Here is a 23,688-nt window from a genome sequence, read left to right as displayed (position 1 = left end):
TCTGGATTCGCTCTCAGCGTTATCGAGGAGGTGGATTCAGACTATATTATGTTATAAAACTTGGACCATATTGGCAATGTTATCAAGAAAAGTTATCTTTCGGCAACTTTAAAACAACCCGGTAAGAAAATAATCAATTAGAATTGAGTATAAAGTACGACCATTGATAATAATGACATTGAAATCTATGTTCTATTCTCTGAAGGATGTACTTTACAAAAAGGCACAGAGGGAGAGATCTTAATTTCAAGTCAATAGCGGTCACGCAAATTGTTCAAACTTGTCCAATTACTTCACATTTGGTTTTAAGTAATTAATGCTAGAAGAATACATCAATATTGGTTTTGGATGAAAAATATTTCTTCAGGTGACAGGGAACTAAGTGTTTGTTAAGCGGTCTTCACAGGGTTCACTGGCATTATGATGAACTGTTATAAATCCAGACTCTATTGGGAGCGAAATATGGTTGTTCATTTATAGCGCTTTCTTTTCTCAAAACAATGTAACATTTATTCTGCCCTGTACTCTGGTTTTCAAATTGTAGGTGAGAGTTGACCAGCATAGTAGGAAGACATTTTATTGTTCTTTTATCATGTAAAATATTGGACACTTTCTAAGAGGTAATGCAGCATGTGTGTAATGATGAAATATAAAAACGCAGCATTTTCATAGAGGAAAGAAAACTATATTACCTTCACCTCGGTTGCTCATTCCTTTTCGACTAATCAATCAAGCAATACGTATTTTGAAAGTATTTAAAAATAAAAAATATTTAAGAGCAGCAAAACTAATTGGTAAAACTAATATAAAAGAAAAACACATGTAAATTGTTATGAAATTCCATAACCGTTAATAAAAAGGAATATTTCATTGAAAAATATTACAAATCCAGATTTAATGCGAAACTTTGAATTCAATTGAACTTTGAAGATTTGTTTTAACACGCATTTCTTGTTTTTTGTTTTTTAGACAGCCCGGTCTCCCCGTTGACATCATTGCTACCGCTGGTTTTTGTGATCGCTGTGACTGCCGCTAAACAGGGCTATGAAGATTTCTTGCGTTACAGAACCGACAATGTTGTGAATCGATCACCAGGTGCGTACAACAATTTATGTTGACTTGAGATTCAAAGCACATTTTTGAATGTCTTTTGTATTCCATTCAACTCAGTGACGGTCATACGTAACGGTGTGGAAACCCACATACAGTCGCAATATGTTTGTCCGGGCGATCTGGTGGTGGTGGAGCGCGATTGTGATGTGCCCTGTGATTTGGTGTTGTTGCGTAGCACCGATCCGCATGGTAAATGTTTCATAACGACCGCCAATTTGGATGGTGAATCCAATTTGAAGACGTTAACGGTGCCACGTGATTTGCCGTTGGTCGACATTACCCAGCTGCACAAATTGGGCGTCATCGAATGCGAGAGTCCTAAGACTGATCTGTATAGTTTCAATGGTAAGTTAGAATTGGCCGGTGGCGAGGGGCGCGTGCTGCCGCTTTCAGCCGACAATGTGCTGTTGCGTGGTTCACGTGTCAAGAATACCGAATGTGTGATTGGGTGTGCCGTCTATACGGGCATGATTACCAAACTGCAGCTGAACAGCCGGCTAACTCGCAACAAAACGGCCTCCAGTGAGATATATGTAAATCGTTTCCTGGTCGTGATATTGGTTATGTTGATAGCGATCGTCACTATGATGTACTTCTTTAAGCGGTGAGTCACTCAGCGGAAGCTTGAAATTTTAAATTTACTTTACACAGTTACTCTTTCTTTTGCCTTGCAGTTATGAAGAAATCTATGTCATACCGAAGCTGGGGTATTTGGGTCCTGCTGCTGACGGCTATAGCGTGCGACAGTTTCTGCAAGATTACTTATCTTTTTTGATACTCTTTAATTACCTCATACCAATATCATTGTATGTAACCATTGAGTTGCAACGTGGTATTGGTGGGTTCTTCATGGAGTGGGATATGCAATTGTATGACGAAGCAAGCGACGAACATTTTATTGTAAACACATCAAATTTAAATGAAGAACTTGGTCAGATAAACATACTGTTTTCGGATAAAACCGGCACATTAACGAAAAACGAAATGATTTTCCAACAGTGCTCCATAAATGGACGTAAATATACATATAAAAAGACACGGCTGCTGGAAGATGGGAGCGGCGCATTGATAGATATAAACAAATTTAATGTAAGTTTGAGAAATGTGTGTTCGAAATGTGGACGATAAAATTCGATTTGTGTCTTCGCATAACCTCAATTAAAAATAGTTGTATACTGTAATATCAATTATTTCTTATTTTTAATATTTTACAGAAAGACCAAAAGAACTTCTTTCAAGCCTTGGCTATATGCCATACCGTTCAAGTTGCAGGGGAATCAAATGAGAATGCTACCGATGAAGTTGAAACACCCAATAATGAAACCAATGGCAAAAGTGGACTCGCCAAAATGTATTCCATTTCCGATATCACCGAGGAGAGTAACAATTCCAGTCGACAAAGTGGTGTAGATTTCGACCATTCGCAAATGTTGGAAACAAGTCTATCCAATAATCCTAATGGCACAATAGATGAGGGTATTGTTTCCAATGGCATTGTAAACATATCTAAAGGCACAAGTTCAAACCGTTCGAATGGCACAAATATAACGTCTGACGTAAATCCGCTGCTTAACGAAGCAAATAAAGTAGAGAAACGCAAACGACCGCTAATTGTCAAACGAAGTCCAAATTTTACGAGAGCCTCATCTAGAATACACCCGATTATATCGTGTCCACCGCAAATGGGAAATGAAGGGATGTGCTCTATAGAGATGGTCAGCCGCGCTGATCCGAATTTGTTAACAACTCCAGGTTCGCGGCCGTCTTCATTACCTTTCACACGATCCACATCTGCCATCGACTTGCCAGACGTAGCAGTTGTGCCCTCTCCGACAGGTCACAAGCGATCGCAGTCTTATGGCGCACCTGGTGCATATTTATCACAACCAGGTGAGTTTGATGTTCGAATAATTCTCGAGCAGTGTTGTTAGAATAATCATATGACATATTTCTAGTTCAACAACGTGGAACTGTCATCCGCACAGCGAGCAATCTGTCGCGTGAATCTTATGCAGCACCCAACTTCCAGCGTCAGCCAACGCTGCTGATACGCGCGGAGTCACAGCGACGCAAGAATGAGATCGAACAAGTTGTGCTGTAAGTTTATCTTTTGCGTTTATTGATGTGTCCTCTAATAACCATTTCCACGCAGCACGCTCGACTATCAAGCCTCCAGCCCAGACGAAAAGGCGCTCGTTGAGGCTTGCGCCAATCTGGGGCTCGTCTATATGGGCGATGATGATGAGGTTTTGCGAATTCGCGTCGTGCCTCCACACATGGACTATTCGCGCCCCTTTAGCGTTGGTAAAGTCAACGAAATGCATTTCAGTCGTTTGCATGTACTGGAATTCACTTCTGATCGCAAACGTATGAGTGTGATTGTAAAAGATGAGAATGGTACAAAATGGATCTACACAAAAGGTGCAGAAAGTTATGTGTTCCCACTGTGTGCCAACAATCAGTCAAATATTGTATCACGAACCGATGCGCATATAAGCGATTTCGCACGCCAAGGTTTGCGTACACTGGCCGTGGCGAGGAGACGCGTTGGCGATGACGAGTACCACAGCTTCATTGACGAAATAAATGTGGCGAACAGTTCGTTGGAAAATCGAAAGGAGTTGCTGGAGCAAACATATGCTAAAATCGAGTGCAGTAAGTAGAATCTAAATATGTATACACACGCAGCTTCTAAACTATATTCTTTGCAGATCTTGAGTTACTGGGTTCCACTGCCGTCGAAGACGCGTTACAAGACGATGTTGCAGATACACTGATCTCACTGCAAAAGGCCGGGATCAAAATTTGGGTGCTCACCGGTGATAAGGTCGAAACTGCGCTTAACATAGCGCTCTCTTGTGGCCACATACCGCCCGACGCTATCAAGTATTTTATAATCGATTGTAGATCGAAAGAGGACATGATGGTGCATTTGAGTGGCTTGGACCGTGAAATTGTATTCGGTATTGGCGCACAGTGTGCACTACTAATCGATGGCAAAAGTTTAAGCATCGCATTGAATGAGACTCCAGAAATGTTCCGCGATGTCGCGATCAAATGTACGGCAGTGCTTTGCTGTCGTTTAAGTCCATTGCAGAAAAGTGAAGTGGTGTCTTTAATAAGAACCTCTGCAGAGGCTTACACTACTGCTGCAGTGGGTGATGGTGCCAATGATGTCTCCATGATTCAGGAGGCACATGTGGGCCTTGGCATTATGGGAAAAGAGGGTCGACAAGCGGCACGTTGTGCGGACTTTTCCTTCGCCAAGTTTTGTATGCTGAAACGTTTAATACTAGTACATGGACATTATCATACGACGCGTCTGTCGCTCTTAGTGCTTTATTTCTTCTATAAAAATATCATCTTTATGGGTATAATGTTCCTGTTTCAATTCTACTCACTCTTCTCATCGCAATCCGTTTACGACTCTCTGTTTCTGACTCTATACAATGTGATCTATACTTCGTTGCCGATTTTATTTATTTCTCTTACAGAGAAAGCATTTAGTGAGGAGACGCTTTTAAAGTATGTGCTTAAGTTTTGTTAGATATACAAATATTTATCATGATTTCTTCTACACAGCCAACCCGAACTTTATAAAAGAAATATAAACAACAAGGGACTACACTGGGAATACTTCATCGGTTGGATACTATTTGCTTTCTACCATACGCTGATAACTTACTACTTCACCTATTATGTGTTTTCCACAAACGATATTCTATTGAATATTGGTCAGCCAGCGGAGTTTTCTTGCTTTGGCACGTTGCTCATGGAAATCGTGGTGATTGTGGTCAACTTAAAACTGATGCTAGAGTCAAAGTACCTGAGCTATTGGTATATAGTGACGATTGTGGGTTCCATATTGGCGTTCATGATAACTACTGTTATCTATAACGTAATTGATCTGTAAGTATATCAATATCCAAACTCTTTATTGTTTCCTAAGTTCAATAGGATTCTAGGGTTCAATTAAAATGTTCGAATAGGGTTAGCTTTCACTGTGAAAGGTTTATTTATACTGCTAACGTGTTTCTGGGTTCGATTCAATCCTAGGGTCCAATTAAAATATACAAATCGGGTTAGCTTTCACTGTGAAAGCTCTCTTTGTACTGCTAACGTGTTCGATGAGTCCGATTGGATTCTAGGGTTCAATTAAAATATAGAAATCGGGTTTGCTTTCACTATGAAAGCGCCCTTAGTATTGCTTTGGTTCATCCCACAATTTTGTTGTCGTTTACCTGCCAGGTATCTGAAAAATAACCAAATGTTTTTTTATTAAATAATAAGCTTATTACACCGGCTTTAAACAATAAAGCGGATATAAAAATATATTTGATGTCCTGATTTCCTTTTTATTTGCAGGGACTACGACACCGATATCTATTGGGCATATAATAAAATACTGTGTTCGCTGCCCGTTTGGCTGTTCACTATAATCACCGTTATTGCCTGTTTGTTGCCAGATTATGTAATCAGAGTTATTCCGAAAGCTTTTAATTTACCTAAACGCAGCTTTTACCCAAATACGGGACGTTTACTGATGCGGCGAAATGTGGAATCGACACATTTATGAGTTGCTGTGAAATGGCGTTATGTTGCTATAGTTATCATATAAATATATATCTGTTACTATAGATATATTTTTAAATCCGTTATTCATACACTAGAAGTATATGAATGCTGCTATCGCAACTAACTATCGACTTTATCGGCTTTATTAATGCTCAGCAACGTATGTGTTTAAATTAAATGTGCCAGCTGTCTGGGTTATGGTATCTTGTAGATACGTATGTACGTTCCAAGCGATCGCAGCCTCGCTTTCTACAGTATATAAATAGTGTTATTGCAAATTAAATTAGCATTGAATTTAAGGATGTATGCCTTAAGGTGGCTACCAAATATAGTTATAAAAGTATTATTTATATATATAGTTTTTATTAAATTATAAAACATGTGTACATATTTAAAACAAATTTGTTAGCTTGTTAATTTATGCCATGACAACTGCTTCAAACATGTACATATGTATGTATATTAGAACAAATATTTTTGAAGCAACAAAAATGAAGGAGAGAATTGTAAATATAACTACATTTATATATTTTAAATAAAAGAAAGACAATTTTGAATGTGAACGGCTTTTTATTATTAATTAATTAATTATTTTTTTTTTTAATAAATATTCATTAAAATCTATTTCAATTAATTTTACAAATATTTTTGTGTATACTTGAAGACGAATCAATGTTGATATTGAGCAAAATAATGTGAAGTGCATAATTTACAAGAGTTTTTTTGGTGTATTATTAAATGGTAAATCGTAGTAAATATAATAACAATTTTTTCAAAGATTTTTTTTTTGTAAATATATAAGCACAATTGAGCAATTTAATAAACACAACATATTGCATACATACTTAAATCTTTTTTTTTAATTTTTTATATGCACTTTTACTTTTTTAATTTCATGCGTACAACAAGACTTTGTTGTATAAATTATTCTATATGTTTTTAAGTGTTATTATTAAAATATTTCGTAAAACGAGCACAAGTGTGTAAGTAGTACGTATTTGTGTTTGTAAATATGATTGTTTTAGGGTACATTGTTGCAAGTTGCTGTAAAATTCGTAAATACAACACGCTAAGTTATGATTTGAGTTTTCGTTTTTACTACCTTAACCGATTTGTCGCGCTACCGCACATACTCGAGATCCCGCTCCCTCATTGCGTACAAATGCTTCTCAAAATATAGAATATCCCTCAAAATTTGCTAACTCTTTGTACATGCTGTTCATCACACTTATCAAAAACCCCTGAAACAGTCATTATTCATAAGTCATTCTGCGATTTATTCTAACTACTTTTACTGATATGATTGACACTACAAGTAAAATCAGGTACAGCGTACCATTGCTGCATGAGCACTTTTTATTAGACACTTTTCCTTTTAAAAGTTTTGATTTTTATGGAACTTAAAGTAGTATTCGATAAAATGGTTGTTGGAACCATTTAAATTATCTCATGGTTACCAGTTTTTGTTCCTATATATATTGAAAATTATGCACTGAATGAATTTTATTATGGTTTTATATATGGTTAGCAAATCCTTCAAAATAATTTAATATTTTTTTGGAAATACGGTTTTTCTCTAAAGAAGAATTTTCTAAATTCTAGAGTATAATTCTGCTCGAATGCGAAAATTCCGAACATCCGATAAAAAAATAGCGAACATATAATTGCTTAGCATGTCTATAAACCAAAAAAAAGAATAACTTCAGATTTCGTCAAGAGTGATACAAATAGACATTACAGTTTTATAATTGGAAGGAGAGGAAGCTTTGTTCACGATTACCATGAAAGTTAGACGGTTTACATTAGTTATGACGTAGTGTATCGCAATCTTGCGTCTATCATTCTCGTATTCTTGGATGACTCAATTTCCACAACACAAAAACTATCTTGACTCTCTTGCTTCCTACTGACATTTTACGCTCTTACAGTTTCACATAACCTAAATTTAGCATATATGGCTTGGAATATAAACTTTTTGACCTACATAAGGATAGATGTAGTCTTAACAATTTAGAAATTTGTGAAAGATACACCGTTTGTCTTTAGGCGCCCAACAACCGCTTGACCGAATATCCAGGCACTGAATAAACGAAGAGAATTAAGAATAAGAAAATAGCACATATGAGCAGTGCTTTTAGTATAGCCCATTTGTAGTTGTGCCAGACAATGTAGCGTATAGACTTGAGTGGATTTAGGAACCACATGAACGAAGCATCAGGGCGGCTGTAAGTGTGAAAGAAAATTCGTTAAAGCCATATTCAACATTTTACAATAACAAAATTAATTTACTTTGGTTTCTCTAGTGGATCCGGCTCACTACGTCCATAACCGGCAGGATTCTGTTCAGCCTCCTCTTTTGTAAGTAAATGGAACTCTGCTTCCACCTTGCCGGTAAGCTCCATTTCTTCATTCTGCTTCTTCACATAAAATGGCCACCAGCCACGCACACGTTTTTGTTTGAAGATATTCACGGTGGGCAAAGCAGTATCCGACTTAAGCATGTCGAGTGTGCAGAGTTTGGAGGTTTTAGCGCCCCGTGGAAAGCGGTTCAGATTAAATGAAATTGCACCTATTTGAATAGATTATTGTAATGAAAGAAAACTGTGTTGGGTATACAATTGAAGTACCGAGGAAATCATCAGCTGAAAAGTGGTCCGCATCCCATACTTGTAGTTCGAGACGCGCAGGTATTTTAACTTCTGTTTCGTCCCAACTGAATAGTGACTCGCGCCTGGAGAGCACAATGCGTTCTTCTGCTGCCAAATACTCGAATGGAAAGATGAAACGCCAATTGAAATTACCCTCACCAGTGAGTGAGCGGTAGTGTATATCTGTCGACTGCATATCTTGCGGTCCCGTAAGCCAACTGTTTCAAAAAAATATGAGTCTTACTTTTGACATTACAAGCAACAACTATGTAGTTACGTACCCTTTAACATAAATATCTGACATTTTTTCGCCAGTGAAGAAAGCATCATCTTCCAGCACAACATCATCCGTGTTCCATATCACAACGCGCAATTCGTACTCCTTTGGCTTACGCGGTGATATATCCACTGGCGGACCTGGTAAGGGCATATCCATGGGAAACATGTCGACCCACATTTCGATCTTACCCTGTTCAATACCAGGCTTCTCGGGATTGTATAGTGGTCGTGATTCTATATGCTCGGGTACAATCTGTTTATCACAATATTTGAATTGAAAGCAGACCTTTTTTAAGTATAGTGTTTTCACTTACCTTGCAACCCACTTTGGGTATTTCACTCCATCTGTGCAGCACTGCAAGCGCTAGGTGTTCATCACGGTTACGACATGTTGTCGGTCCATTCCACGCTATTACTTCTTCATCAGAAAAGGTCATGCAATATTTACCGATTGCCACACGATCTTGAAAATAATGTGGCGTGTCTAATTTGCTTTCTTTGCACAGCTTCGAGAGTATCTGTGTGGGTTTCATGGGATCGCGCCACTGGTTGTATCCACATCTACGAACACAAAAATATAAAGTTAACAAGCTTTTGAAAGAAATATGAATTTTTTTTCTGAATCCTTCTCGCTTACACTTCATATCTTAGCGCAATACCGCAGGTGGCGCGATGCTTGCTATAATAGCGGTTTTCTAAATCGATTCTTGTTTCGCCAATCAGATCATCAGATCCAACCAAATCCCAGTCCAATATTTGCACCGTAAGCATGGAATCTTGCGGAAAGATGGCCTCCACTTCAAAACACTTTCCAAATATCGGATTCAGTTGTTTGCTAACGTAGTTCTCTTTGTCCGATATTCTCTTATTACCCAATTGGAGCACAACGTAGGGATCAGCTTTTCCGTTTAAGTCCATTGGATGTAAGTCCGTACCTTTTATTATGTAAATACGTACGAGTACATGAAGTGGATCATTGGCGGGTAAATTGGGTGTAGGCAATTCAGTGCCTTTTGGTGGCGGTAGTTTATACACTTTTATGGCGCCTTTGAAGAACCCTACTGTGCGATTGTCGTCCTCGGTGGAATCGCCGGTCTTCTTACCACGGTAAAGAGGAAAAGAGTGCAGCCATTCACGGAAGTAATTGTATTCGAGTTGGCCCTCTAGTTCGTTGGGGTAGATCTAAATGTTAAGTTTTATTAGATTTCATAACATCGCGTAGAATATGTTACTACATACCTGACACATAGCTGTCGAGTTCATATTGTTCCTATTGGTTTGCGGATTGGGTGATACCTTTTCGCTATTGTGATCATGCTTGTCACGCGCTATACTCGTCATGCCTTTTGGGCTCAGTTTTTGCACCAACTTGGCTCCCTTGATACCAAACTTTTGTACATTTGTGGGGTTGGCGTTGATTGGTGGGGCAAGCAATTTTTCGGAGGTGTGCGATTTTTCTGTTTTTGTTAAATCGATAAGTCGTTCGTAGGACCAAAAATACTTAGTCCACCAATCCCGACTAAGCTGATCATCATGGTCCTGGTCCATAATTATCTCATTTGCATTACTCATTTGTGCAGATCTTTTCTTCGATACTTGCTTTTTGGCCAATTTTGTAACGCAGGCGGCACCATAGAGCGTAAATTGATCACATGATGAACGACGATTTCCATAAAAATCTTTCATATTCGCTTGATGTGCATTTGCCGCAATCATCGCTTGCATGTTGAAACCATCAACAAGGTTACTCAATCCCTCTTCATTCAGCGGCGCAGAAAGTATAATTTGACCACCCATAGTTTTGTATTTTGTGATGTCTTCCTTTGGTGGGGGCTTATATATGTAACGGTGCATTGATGTGATTTGATGGGTGCCAACCAAAGTATATCGACCAAACGATCGACAGTCCACGCAACGAATAGTTATTGGCGGCGCATAGGTTTCCTCCAGAGGAAGTTCTAATTCAATGGATTTCAGCATACTTGGGAAATTCGGATTTTTCTTTGCATTTTGTATGATGTTGGAACTCAGAATTTTTCCCGAACACTCAACATCAATGCGGGGCTTGTCAACTGACATCAGATGTACACGCTTAAGATCACGTAAGCCCCAGAATAAAACTTCTAATTTGAATTTCGCCAAATGTGGACGCACCTCTTTCGGCACTGGTAAAATCGTACCTGATGGCGGTGGCGTATTTTTATCCTTCAACTTCTCCTGTTGACTACACGGAAGTTGTTTGGGTTCTGTGAGACGCGGCATATCGGTGGACCCGATCTCGAGCATTTCGAAAGCAGCTAATAATTCACCAGCGTTCTCATGCCCACGGATAATGTCAAACCATTCCAACGTTGGTGTAGTGTAGGCGTTCTCACGTAGTTTTACACGTGGTTTTGCTATGGCACGTCCAATGAACTCCGACTTGCCAACTTTATCTTGATCGTAAATTTCGATAATGATTGTAGGTGGATCTTTCTTAATCTCATCTTTGCTGCCGAAAACCAAAATTTCATCGAAAACCAATAATTCATCCCAAGTAGGACTTAAAGTTTCCTCGATGACTTGTGTTGTCTTAGCGAATTCCGTAATGTACACGGTAGCATAGGGGTCGCTGAGTCCAGACGCATCGGAACCAATTAGAGAACGTGCCTGGTAAATGTGTGCGCGTAGCTGAAATGTCTATAAAACGAGAGAGAAGTAAGATTTGAAATCTAAATTTAGTTTTTGTCTAGCTTACAGATTTCTCGAGATAATGTATATTATTCGGTGCCATAGCACCAGGTCTTTCCGCATTACGTAACTCATGCGATAGATCATATCCGATAGGTAAACCATCGAAGAAATGTCCCTTATGGCCTACAACACCTAACCATAGGTAAATAGAAAGTTTGGCCTGTATAAACCAGCTGGCTGGTCCAAGAGACTGTTTGCCGGGTAGACGCAAGAAGATGGTCTGTATTTTAGCACAATGCACGCCACTTTCCTCCTCGATATTCGAGTAAATTAAATCGCGAGAAGACATGCGATGATAAGCATATCGCTTGCCATTGGCGATCATCCAAATGAATATATCCGGTAACGAGTGTTGAGGCTGAAAATCATAAATAGTAAAACTTAGTACTAAAATAAAAGAAATATAATGAAATTGTTTTGACTTACGTCATCAATAAGAAATTTAAGCTTTTGTTGGAACGTCTGTGCGGTTTTAAAGCGCTCTTTGAGCGAACTACGAGTCACCAGTGCGCGTAGATTGCGTGCCAAGTTGCCCAGATTTTCCTAAATTCATTGCAACATAAAATAATGTGAAATTTATATATAACATTTGGATAATTCACTTACGATTTCATTCTGACATAGTTTCATGCGTTCCTTGTCTAGCTTTGTTTTGCCACTTCCCGGTCCAACGGAATTTGCCTTGGTTATACTTAGATATCGCGTACAAGCTGAGGCGAGATCCTCAAGTGTGGTGCGTAAGCGAACTTCTGCCTTAACGTCCTCATCTTCTATCAGCTTTTTTGTCTTACTCAAACCCTCCTCCTGCGTAATTCATTAAAGATAGTTAAGTATTTATCATATTTTTGTGGCTTATGTTTGAACTTACCAACTTCTCGGACATCTTCGACAACATATTACTATTATACATACGCCGTCTTAGATCTGGTAGTGTACAGCGCACATCCATGCATGGCTTGTAGTCCCAGTAAGGTAAATAGTAATGTGATTTATCATGACTGATGGGCTTGCATGCATTCGTGACGCTGCTGAAAGATGTCGTATCGACCGTTTCCAGTATGCAGCCATCCTCTCCCTCATCTGTGGCCGTAGAGAAGCTTTCATTATGCCCGTCTAACGAGTTACCTGCATTGCCCATACTAAGCTCGAAGAAGACCGTCTTATCGCTAACCTTCTTATCCAGCATGGAAGCCTCTATAATAGACCCAAAGAGAAAGAACTCTTCATTGCGTGAGTAGGAGGACTCTGAAATCGGATATGCGGGTTCTAGTTCGACATTCTTCTCCGTGGTCATTTCAATGTTGTCCGTTATTTCAGTACGTATAGCGATTAGCAAGCGTGCGCGATAACTAACACCCTCACCCAAGCCAGTATTCAAGTTGGAGTGTTGATCGAGCAGCGTATAATCACGCGTAGAACCGTACAGGTGTATGAACGAAGGCCCGAAGGTGGGTAGAAATCCTCTATCGCCGTCATTTGAAATCTGCTTAAGATCAATGTAATGTGTGCCGATTATAGCCGGTTTCATTGGATCAGCGTCGCGCAGTTGAATCTGAAAGTAAGTAATATACCATAATCATAGTTTTCAACGCGCATAATTTGTACAATCTACCTTTATGCGCTGACACAGTGGGGGAAACATCTCGGTGAACACCAGTTGTTCATTCCAAACAGGTGCGTAAGCATTCTTCTTAACTGTAGTCTTACCCTTTGAATAGCAAGAAATCGAATTGAGCATAACGGTTAGCTTTACCTTTTAACAATTTACCATGAGTCCAGCGAAGGAGACTTGTACATAAGGGCTCACCAAATCCTTCGACTCGCCAGTAAAAGCCTTCTTCACATTAGCCATTAGCGATGAATTCATGCGCGGCAAACCATCGGCGCGGTATATTTTCACAATAAACTTAGCACGTTGACGTTCAATAGGTACGCCAACTGGGAGCAGTAGATTACTGATTTCAAACAAAAAATACAATTATTATAAGATTCTGAATAATAATAAATTTGCTTAATCTACTTGGCTTAAATCACTTTACAATTTCTGCTATAACAATTTTTTCAATTAATATTAAGCAAATTTCGTTTATTTTAACTCACGCTTCGATGTCGTCAGGATCCTTCTCAGATTTTTGAGGCACCTTAACGGTATCACCTTTGCCAATAATACCAATATCACATTTCAGATAACCTTTTGGACCACTATAGAAATCATCGGGGTCGGTGAGTAATGCCCATTTGTGGTAGAATTGATGATCTGTAGAAGGCATTTATTAATTAAATTTACAATATCTACATAAGCATATTAAAAATTTGTTTAAATATTGTATTAAAAACCAGTAAAAAGAAAGAAGAGAGGTTCATAACAAAACATGCAAACATTTAGAAATTGTTTTGGTGATATAAAAATGTGTTGTTTTATACAGCAGTATTTATGTAAATTTATTGCATGATTGTGTTCAAAAAAACACTGTATTGTGTTCAAACAAAATCTTAATTCCAATTTAGCAAGAATCAGCGCTGTGCCACTCACATTCTCCTCACCGAACAGATTAATTATAATTTATATACTACATTATCCCTATGCAACACTGCTTCAACGCCAATAGACAATTCATCACTGATTCTTTAGAAACTAAAATATTGTCAAACTTTGTTGTAAATAACAACAAGTGCAGCGGTGTGATTTAGGAGGCGATTAATTTTGATTTTAGGAGATTAAATTTACGTCTGAACATGGAATAAGGTGCTTTATTTATTATTATATAAAATACAAAAATATACATACACCTCAAACGGTCCTCCACGGAGCATACATATCTAAACTTGCGTTATGCATATGCTTTGAATAAGTCATCGCAAAAAGATTTTACAAGTGAGATAACCTGAAATTATTTAATTTTTGCCTCTGGTATACAGACATGGGGGTTCGAATATGTTGATCGAGGTTTTAACAACCTATACAATAAACATCATATACCTAACAATTGAAATCGAACTAATAATAAAAACACTACTTTTTCAACCTGAATTTGTGGTCCAATATTAAACTGGTTTGGAAAAACAGATAACAGACAGAGTTTGAGCTAATTAACTGGTTTTCCTTTTTGCCTACTTTAAACCCATTTGAGACTGAAAAAAAAAGAAATTTTCACCATTGAAAAAATACCAGCTTCTATTCTATTCCATTCTAGTTATATGGTAATTTCCAACTAGTACTCGACCTCAGTGAGTTAATAGAATTTACACATTCTGTCTCTTCCTCATTTTGTATTCGTCAACGTACGACAGATGAACTTATGTTTAATGCATGTATGGGATGCAAAAACTTTTGCATCAACAGTTGCGCCTAAAGTTTCTCTCATTGAATTTTGGACTAATGGAAAGGCGAAAACTTGATTTGACTGCAGGCGTGTATAACCGTCAAAACAATGTGACTGATTTCCGTTACACATAGCCATGCATACATTAAAAAACATGCGAAAACTTTCAATGTGCAAGTAGTCGGGATTTCGAAGTGTGCTTGAGTTCGTGTGCGCTTTTGTCGGCACTGCGTGTGCCATAGGTAGCCAAAAGGACAATCAAAGATTTAACAAAGGACGCAAGTGGCATTTATGAATTTGTATGGTTGGCAGGTTGTGGTTATTTGTAACTAAGTTTACAGTTTTAACAAAAAAATCAATAAAAGTTCCTTACCGGTTTTGGTCAATATTTAATTAGTTAGTTATTACACCTAAGTGTAATGCTTTACTATGTTTAATTTCATTTAGTGGTATACATTTAATTATTGTTATATGTAAGGATATGTTAGGAACAGTACCATATCAGCAATTAGTATCTTTAGTATTTAAGCCTTACGTAGTAGATCCCATTACGATTACCTATGCGAGGTCAAATACGCTAATGGCATTAAGCGAGAAATGTGAGTGATTGTGTGCCATATGAATTACAGTGGAAAAGATTTAAGCAGAGGTACTACTTAATGAGGGAGTATTTCAAGAGTTAAGAAAAATATAAATCGTTTCTCAAATTAGTCGGATATACTTTCAAGGTGTGCTTTTCTTTTTTATTTCAAAACCATTGATTCGGAATGGAATTTAAAATATTTTTATAGCCTTTTCGCACAATCAAATTAATTTAATACATAAAAATTGTGAATGTGAAACCACTTTTTGCTTTTCACACAGCTACTACTTAGCTGACTACTCGTTTATCACTAAACTGGTATACATTTTTGTTTTTGCTGTTCTTAAGGGGTTATATACAGTTAGAATTTTCAAAAAATCGATTTTTTTTTTTATTTCATTTTCTTAATGTACATATATTTAAGAATACACACAGAAAATTTCATATCGTTCCGGTGAATATTTTCAAAGTTACAAGCAAATGAAAAATTAGAAAAGGCGTTTGAGAGTGCTTGGAAGTACAAGGTCCAAACTTTAAACGCGTTTTTCTCAAAATGGTGTTTTCAAAGTCGGTGACCAACATTACTCGAAAACGGCTCGACCGATTAGTCTCAAATTTTAACACGACCTTCTTAAATATATTTTTTAGCAATTAATCGAAGATTTTTTCTCTCCGATAAATATTTTTTTTTATAAACAATTTAAGGCCGAAATTTCGGTGAAGAATCGATTTTTTTTTTGAGAAACCCCCATTTTGTCAAAAAAATTTATTTTGCTTATTCCTTCGATTAATGACTAGATTTAACATTATTTTAACGAAATCTGTTTGGTTTTTTAATTTCGGATGATCCAGTTCCAGTCACCGCAAAACGTCTTTTTTGAAAGGAGCTCCTGGAGATCAGCTGTAGCTCTTTTTCAAATAAATATTTTTACTAGTACTAAGTCTTAAAATACAGTTAAAAGATACCATACTATGTGTATAAATTTTTGGATCAATAAATTAAAAAGTTTTCTCAGAAAAAATTCTGAAAAATTTCCTTTTTTCCCTTAAGAAGTAGGTAAGTTTCATCAGCTGTTTGGTATTTTATCAATAAACACGGCCAAATCTACAGCTTAGATAACAACCCGCAGAGCTACATCCCAGTTTCAACTCTATTTGTATTCGATTAAAAATTAATATTGTAAAATAAGATTTTGCTTTTATATGGTAAATCGATCAATTGACCAATTAACTCCTTTGCGAAAAGGTATCACATAGGCGCCTAGGTTTTGAATAACTCAATTTCAATGATATTACGGTCATCACAAAGAGAGAATCATATTTTTCCAAACCAAAAAATTTATTAATAATATGAGGAAAGTAAAACAGCCAAATTTGTATAAATTTGATTTACGATTTGATTTTTTTTATTTTGTGCATCTCTTAATGATGATTGATAAAACGACATTCCTTAAATTATTAGGTAAGTTCCATATGTGCAATAGCAAAGTGACAAGCTTATTTCTAAGAGAAACTTCGCTTTATGTATGCATGATTTAGCCAATTATTTGTTTACCTGTATGATTCCAAACAGTGCCCACATCCAATTTAAAATTACCAATCAATTTATTTCGCAGTAAAACATTACGACTTTGGAGCACCTAAAACGCACACCAACACGCGAATTTTTGGGTTTGTGTTGTGTAGTTGTCGTTCATACGAAGTTAGTGCAAATGGCAGTTGGTGCGGTTTTGTGCATTCACACCAATCCAGTGGTTATTAGTTCATGATCACGGTAATGATTATTTGTTGTGTTAATTTGATAGTGGTTATTATGTTGTGATTGTGCGGTTTAGCGGCACTTATGTTGGTTGTTTGTTATGGTTACAAATAGATACGTAGGTTTTTTGTCGTGTCCGTTTCGTGTTTAATGATTTGTAATTCATTTGCGAGGTATTTGAATCGGCATTGTTGTTATGGTTGTGTGTTTTGGACAAGGTTTGGGAGTAACAGTTTTGAAATTTGTGAATACATTTTATTTTGTAGCATAATTATTTAATGTGGATATTTGAAGGCAAAAGTGTGGTGATAACGGAGAGAAAGAACAGCGTAATTAGGAGAGCAAACATTTAAAAGAAGAAGCAAATAGAAAGAAGAATAGTTCGAAATACCAATCAGAATAGTTACAGTAACACAGTAAATTCAGTAATATTTAAATATGATAGTGCTGGCTTTAGTACATTCAAAGGGTGATTCGAGGTTCCCTACTTTTTTACAGAAAAAACACAGAAAATTTAAATTTAATGGGAAATGTTTATTATCATTCGAAAAAAACATTCTTTGTCATTTCTTTTTTAAAGATTATCTCATTAAAATGTTGTCCATCCGTTGAGTCCAATATTCGATGACTCTTTCGAGCATTTCGACAGGTAATTGCCGACTGACAAGCGTGATGTTTTGCTCCAATGCCTGAATCGGAACGCCATTGTCCGCATATACTTTAGACTTTACATATCCCCATAGAGATCTTGGTGTCCAATCGACTGGCCCAAATCGTGAAATTATCTGCTTACTAAACTGTTCTCTCAATAAATCCATTGATTGATACCTATTGCACCAGAAATGGGCCTCATCGCAGAACAGAATTTGGCTCGAAAACGTCGGATCTTCTTGGAACTTTTCAAGAGACCATAGAGCGAAGCAATCTTGGGAAAGTCGAGCGCCTTTAGTTTGTGCAGAAGCTGTACTTTATACGTTTCATATGTGAGTCCGAATTGCTGCGAACGGCGCCCAATCGACTCTCCACGGTCTTCGTGTACACTCTCAGCTACGGCTGCTATATTTTCTTCACTGCGTGCTGGACGTGGTCTATTTGGTCGAATATTATTCAAAAATAAATGCTGGTTCTCAAGATGGGTGATGGTGTTGCGAGTAGTATGATTAGTAGGCCAATTATATTGACCATAAGTAGAGCAAAGCGCGAGACGCAAATTCTATACAGAACGTGTAATTTCGTAATAAAGTTGAACAATTTTTAAAATTTGTTCAGGCGTATGTTAATCCATAATGAAATGTCAAACAATACCAAAAAAATAACATGACAGCTTTACAGTACTCATGTGTGATCTGTCAAAAAAGGCTATAAAAGGTACCACTACTTGGATCGCCCGTCATTTGCCTGAACTTCAAATTTAATATTTTGGGCCATATCTTAAATAATGGAAGACTGAGTTAGAGCTTATGAGAATCCGGTCTCTGCAGAAAATTATCCTACATTACTCACCACAAAAAATCTCTATCTATGCCTTGTCAGGTGTTGCATTTCTATTAAACAATTGGCATAATTCGTATAATGTGCTCAATCACTATTCTCTAACGGTTGCCAAATCAAAGAGAGCCATTATTATGTTTTCCTCAGTGTACTTGTTTTAGAAATAATGTTTATGTTTATGCATTAGAAGTAGACTTAAAAAAATGAAGAATATAATTGCAAAGTGCTAACGTTAGTTTGTACAATATAACTTTACGAAATCAAGAAATCAAACAAATATTCAACAGTTATTAAAAAATCGAAACAGCAAGCTGATGCTATAATACACAATTTTGCAAAGAGTATAAATATAACAACGTTTAAATTGAAGAGTTGATTCAAAATTTAAATTTCGAGGAGGTAACAAATAAACAAATTTCAAATAGTTTAAAACATTGTAAAAGCAATGACAGTTTATTTTTCGGTTGTGAAAATATGACTATGTAGCATTCCATTTAATTAGAATAAATTTGAAATACCCGGTGCATCATAAACTGTAGACAAGTCAATCTTAAAGGAACCCACAAGTGTTCCCGAACGTAAAAATTTCCGAGATTGAATAACCTAAGAATGAATTTAAAACAAATTAAGTTACTATCTACTATTTCTTATAGATCGTTATTAAAATAAAAAAGATTTTTGAGTTTGAAAAATAGTGGCTTTACGTTTGCTCGATGAAATATTATAAAACATATTTATATTATTATTATATATTATTAAATATATACCATCAATGTTGTTTATAAACCTAAATAATATATATTATAGTTAACTGTTGGGATAACTGTTTAAGGTACGTGGAGATTTGAAGAATATAAGACAAAGAGTCTTCAACGTGAGATGAAGAGATAATCCAAGGATTTTTAGTGCCTAAATCAGTTAACATGATTTATACACCATAGCACTTTGAGTCAATGCTACAATTGAAATACAGTTAAGGACGATTAAAGAATATGGTGAAGGCATGGCGGGGTATCTGAAATGTCACCTTCAGGAGCTTGCTAAGAAAGAATTAGCAGATTGCCAGGAGTGTACTGAGATTTATGAAACCTAGATCACTTTGCGAATACGCAGCTTGCAACCGATGGAATATCTTCCATGACTCTCAATGTTCCAATCCCAAAGGAAATTGTATAACTAAGATAGAATGTGAGGAATGTTTCAGTGACTTGATGAAAGGTATTTGTTTAGGATGCATTGAATTGTACAAAAAGCCTAGTAAACATAGGCGGGGACGCTCGTAGTTAGGCGTTCTTTCTGATTTCAATTTTTATCTAATTAATATAAAAACCATATAAAACTTCTTGCGCTTTATGCGAAGTATATTTTTTTGGCTTTAGTAGAAAGAAGCAGCCGCCCATTCTGATCCACTCGTAAGTGGATTTGGGTACAAAAAATCTTAAGCTTAATGTAACCATAGACAAGTTTGTAATTGTATGCAGAGGCGTACATACTAAACTTTCTTGATGTTTAGTTCTAGTTTTAACTACAACAAACATAAATAGAAAACTGTAGATGAGTATAAAATGGCATTGGACTTTTTAGGTATTTATGAAATATAATATATATATTTATATGTATGTACATATATATTAATTTTAGTGATTAGAATTTGTATTTTGTTTTTAGCAGTATTGAAAAATCATTCGTATCGAAATCTTTAATTGTATAAGCCACTTACTTTTTAAAAATAGATCTGGAGTACAAATACCATGTTCATAGTGTATAAAATTTTTATACGTTTCTGGGTAATTTCAAAATTTAGTTTTTAAATTTGGAGTTTCTTTTTGTTTGAAGCACTCTTCCTATGAGTACTCCACGTTGACACTTTTAAAGAGCGGATATTATATATTATTAACTTTCGTCACCGATGCCATTCAACACTAGTATTAAAATAATTGTTTTTGATAAACAGATTTGGAAACAATTCGTATTTTAGGAACTGCAAACGGAATTGAATTGTTACTCATACGCCATGGCATGCGCCTACATTTAGTTAATGAGGCCTATTATCGCTTTTATCCAACGCAAATAGCTTGACAGGTTTAATTGATTTACGCTGTCAATTAATCTAATTTATTAAGTTCTTTGTATGTGTGTATGTGTGAAGCATTAACGCGTGAATGAAATGCGCTCGTTGGTCTAATTAGAACATATTCTACTCACCGACAAAGTTATAATCTTATCAAAGAGCATCACCGGCGGCATGTGAAAGTCAAATACAAAATACTGAAAGTAAAAGGAAATGTGGGGAGTGAGAAAATGACGAGCGTAATATGAGGAATGCTTGCAATAAATAGAATGTAGAAAAGCAAGTTCCTTCAATTTATATATACAAAATATATTTGTTTGTACCTCATTGTAATAGGGGCAATTTGTGCTCTCCTTGACGCTGGTGTATTTCTTTTGATCACCCACTTGAATGCATACAACGGGATCCATATTGAGGCCAGGCAGCTGACGTGCCTCAATCACTGTGATGCAAACTTGAAAGTCCTGCGACTTGAGGTGGTCGGAAGCGTGTGTCATTGCTTTGATCCTGTGATGTGAAAGCAGTTCGGTGAACAGGTGCAGATTTGAATAGAAATGCATAATAACATAATAATAGCAATTCGTCTATTTATGTATGTACATATATTTGTGTAGGAAAGTGAAATTATTTACATTTTGCCTTTATCATAGTGCTGCTGTTGTTGTAGCTCCTCAACATCACTTGATTGATTTGATTGGCCACTGTCAGCGCCTGTTGCGTGGGTAGTCACACCCTCTCCACCACGGTCTCTGACGGTGAGTCGACGCGTGTGCAACGCATCATCAGTTTCAGCTTCGGTAGCTGAAGTGGCTGCAGTGGGCGCATCCGGTTCGAAAATTAACGGTGATCTGTAATGGAGTATACAGGCGTCCTTAGTTATAAATATTGAATAATTAAAGTGTCATTATGTGTTTTGTTTTCGAGAAATTAAAAGCATTAGTAATTTGTCAAATTTCATAATTTCATGATGAATGAGCAGTTTGTGTATAGTAATACATATAGTAATATTTTAATATATCAATATTTCCGCATCAAATATCTCAAATTTTTAGCATAGTCATGATTCGTAATTGTCAGTTAAAAATATAGTATCTGTTAATGTACTTCGTCGAAATATAACGTTTGTAGTTACGTAGAATATCATTTTATAAACCACTTCGACCACATTATGCCGCATGTCTTGAAGAATTTTCACTATATTGCTGAGTTCATATATACAATCTTAAACTTTTATCCGGTCATTCATTTCACATTCATACATACATATTTTATGTGAACAATTCTTAGTTCAATTCAAAAATGCAATTGCTTCCGTCCTTTCAAATCTTTTCGTTGATGACTTCGTATATCCAATTGGATGGAAAGTTTTGTAACAATTCTTTACTGCCTGAACAAAAAATTGAAACACTTCAAGCGATAACTATGCTTTTTATTTGCTAGTTAGGTACTTATTAAATATTTTACCTTTATAAATTGCCTAATGGCTACATCAAGTCAAAACAAGTACATAAATTATAGGGGTACAATTGAAAGAAAAATTGTGATATGCTTAGTTTTTTGATGCACTTGTATTTATATAAGTATTCGACTTTCCAATAAATTAAAAGAAAAATAAATAAAGTAAAGAATCTCTTGCAGGAGAACAAGCAATAATAAAATCTATATTAGATATATGTAATTGAAACAGTAAAATTATCGATTTTAATCCAATACGATGCAGTTTATTCACTGTTTTTACGTTTGATATTCAACAGTCTAGCTGAACTTGGTTCCTATCGTCGCTCTCTAACTCGTAATTTTTATACTCTTGCTACATGTTGCACAGAATAGCTTGGTCCACCTAATGGTTGTTTATAACACCTAAACAATTTAGATATGCTGTTAAATATATTAAACTGATCAGGATGAGGAGACGAGTAGAAACAAGCGTGGCCCCACTTACTTTTTGGATAAAACCAATATCTCAGAAACTACTCTTGACAAATTTGAACCAAATTTTGTACTTATTTTTTTGACATCCTGATTTTATATTATATATTGAAAGGGGCGAAATCGGTTCACAACCACGCCTAGTTCCCATGTAACATAACTTTGAATTATATCTGACTATACAATAAGCGTGTTTTATTTGACCAGCAAATTAAGCTATTGGCTTATTTTGTGTGGAAGACTTAGTTGGCTTATGTTGGAATTAGCTATCATAGCTTGCATATTGAACTAGAGGCATTGCCAGTTCATCGCATTTTTTCATTCACAATTTTCGTTTTTTCCAAAAAAAAAGTAGTAGGAAATTTGATTTTAACTAAATTACATTTCAGCTGAGAGTTCCGGACCGCATTGCCAACACAATTCATTTTTAAGCGAATTATATTTCCTATTTTTCAAAATCGGACTTTACGAAGCCCCAGGTATCGAACATGAGGACCTCGATGCCAGTAGCTAATTTTTTACCAAAAAATATCTATAAGTCCTTCATAATTTCTACAGAGATTCGGAGGGAATATTTTACTCTTATAAATATGTGTCTCTGTTAAAAAATTGATAAAATCGTACATCCCCTAGCTCCGATATACCTAATATTAGAATTTCCAAATATCATAAATTTTTTTTACCATAATTGAGATAATTTACCTAAATTAAGTGAACGTATAATCTTGTATATAAAGCAGTTTCGTTGGTAGGGATGCGAACATCGTAAAATGAAACATCGATGGTTCGATGTATCGATGTTTCTTCAAAACCCATCGAAATCAAAAACATCGGCCATTAAAACATCGATGTATTTTTGAACTTTTTTAACTTATTTTAAATTTACTGTGAAAAGCTAAGGGATACAGAAGCAGAAGCATAAATAAATGAAATGTAGGACGTCTTAAGTTGATACATTTTATTTTACTTAGCATTATATGTCTGTTAAAGTTTTTTCTCAATAAATAACAGAATTTCAAAACAACGACATGGAAAGTTTTTTCACTGTCATTTCTTTTCGATTTTACTTATGCGTGATAGTTGCCCTGGGTTTAGAAAACAGTCGGTTACTCGGCACTGAAGAGGCCACAATGTGTAAATATTAATAAGCCTGTTTATACAACTCCGGAAACACAGTATTCATG

The 23,688-nt window shown here is 36.2% G+C and overlaps 2 protein-coding genes across 4 annotated transcripts in view; one reads left to right on the top strand and one right to left on the bottom strand.

Annotated features, from left to right (window-relative positions):
* Positions 1–6,251, top strand: part of LOC105216450 (phospholipid-transporting ATPase IF) — a 33,525-nt gene extending 27,274 nt beyond the window's left edge. For all 3 annotated transcript variants that reach the window (XM_011190941.3, XM_054232517.1, XM_029042997.2), the window contains exons 3-11: positions 970–1,095; positions 1,171–1,717; positions 1,788–2,202; positions 2,328–3,003; positions 3,069–3,210; positions 3,266–3,768; positions 3,825–4,638; positions 4,696–5,022; positions 5,479–6,251. In XM_011190941.3, the coding sequence (XP_011189243.1) occupies positions 970–1,095; positions 1,171–1,717; positions 1,788–2,202; positions 2,328–3,003; positions 3,069–3,210; positions 3,266–3,768; positions 3,825–4,638; positions 4,696–5,022; positions 5,479–5,689 (3,761 nt within the window). In that variant the 3' untranslated portion in view covers positions 5,690–6,251. The remainder of the gene's footprint in view (positions 1–969; positions 1,096–1,170; positions 1,718–1,787; positions 2,203–2,327; positions 3,004–3,068; positions 3,211–3,265; positions 3,769–3,824; positions 4,639–4,695; positions 5,023–5,478) is intronic.
* Positions 6,252–6,622: 371 nt separating this feature from the next.
* LOC105216448 (otoferlin-like) overlaps positions 6,623–23,688 on the bottom strand; it is a 107,078-nt gene continuing 90,012 nt past the window's right edge. Inside the window, exons 8-25 of the mRNA XM_029042999.2 lie at positions 21,208–21,423; positions 20,899–21,082; positions 20,710–20,772; positions 19,023–19,107; positions 13,449–13,605; positions 13,117–13,303; positions 12,961–13,056; positions 12,217–12,900; positions 11,955–12,152; positions 11,775–11,891; positions 11,353–11,706; positions 9,855–11,294; positions 9,253–9,797; positions 8,930–9,176; positions 8,618–8,868; positions 8,316–8,554; positions 7,978–8,257; positions 6,623–7,911 (exon numbers count right to left, since the gene is read on the bottom strand). Of these exons, the coding sequence (XP_028898832.2) occupies positions 7,731–7,911; positions 7,978–8,257; positions 8,316–8,554; positions 8,618–8,868; positions 8,930–9,176; positions 9,253–9,797; positions 9,855–11,294; positions 11,353–11,706; positions 11,775–11,891; positions 11,955–12,152; positions 12,217–12,900; positions 12,961–13,056; positions 13,117–13,303; positions 13,449–13,605; positions 19,023–19,107; positions 20,710–20,772; positions 20,899–21,082; positions 21,208–21,423 (5,524 nt within the window). The 3' untranslated portion in view covers positions 6,623–7,730. The remainder of the gene's footprint in view (positions 7,912–7,977; positions 8,258–8,315; positions 8,555–8,617; positions 8,869–8,929; positions 9,177–9,252; positions 9,798–9,854; positions 11,295–11,352; positions 11,707–11,774; positions 11,892–11,954; positions 12,153–12,216; positions 12,901–12,960; positions 13,057–13,116; positions 13,304–13,448; positions 13,606–19,022; positions 19,108–20,709; positions 20,773–20,898; positions 21,083–21,207; positions 21,424–23,688) is intronic.

This window comes from Zeugodacus cucurbitae, chromosome 5, assembly GCF_028554725.1.
Source record: "Zeugodacus cucurbitae isolate PBARC_wt_2022May chromosome 5, idZeuCucr1.2, whole genome shotgun sequence".
NCBI classification, from domain to species: Eukaryota; Metazoa; Arthropoda; class Insecta; order Diptera; family Tephritidae; genus Zeugodacus; species Zeugodacus cucurbitae.
This window is presented reverse-complemented; position numbering and strand designations above follow the sequence as displayed.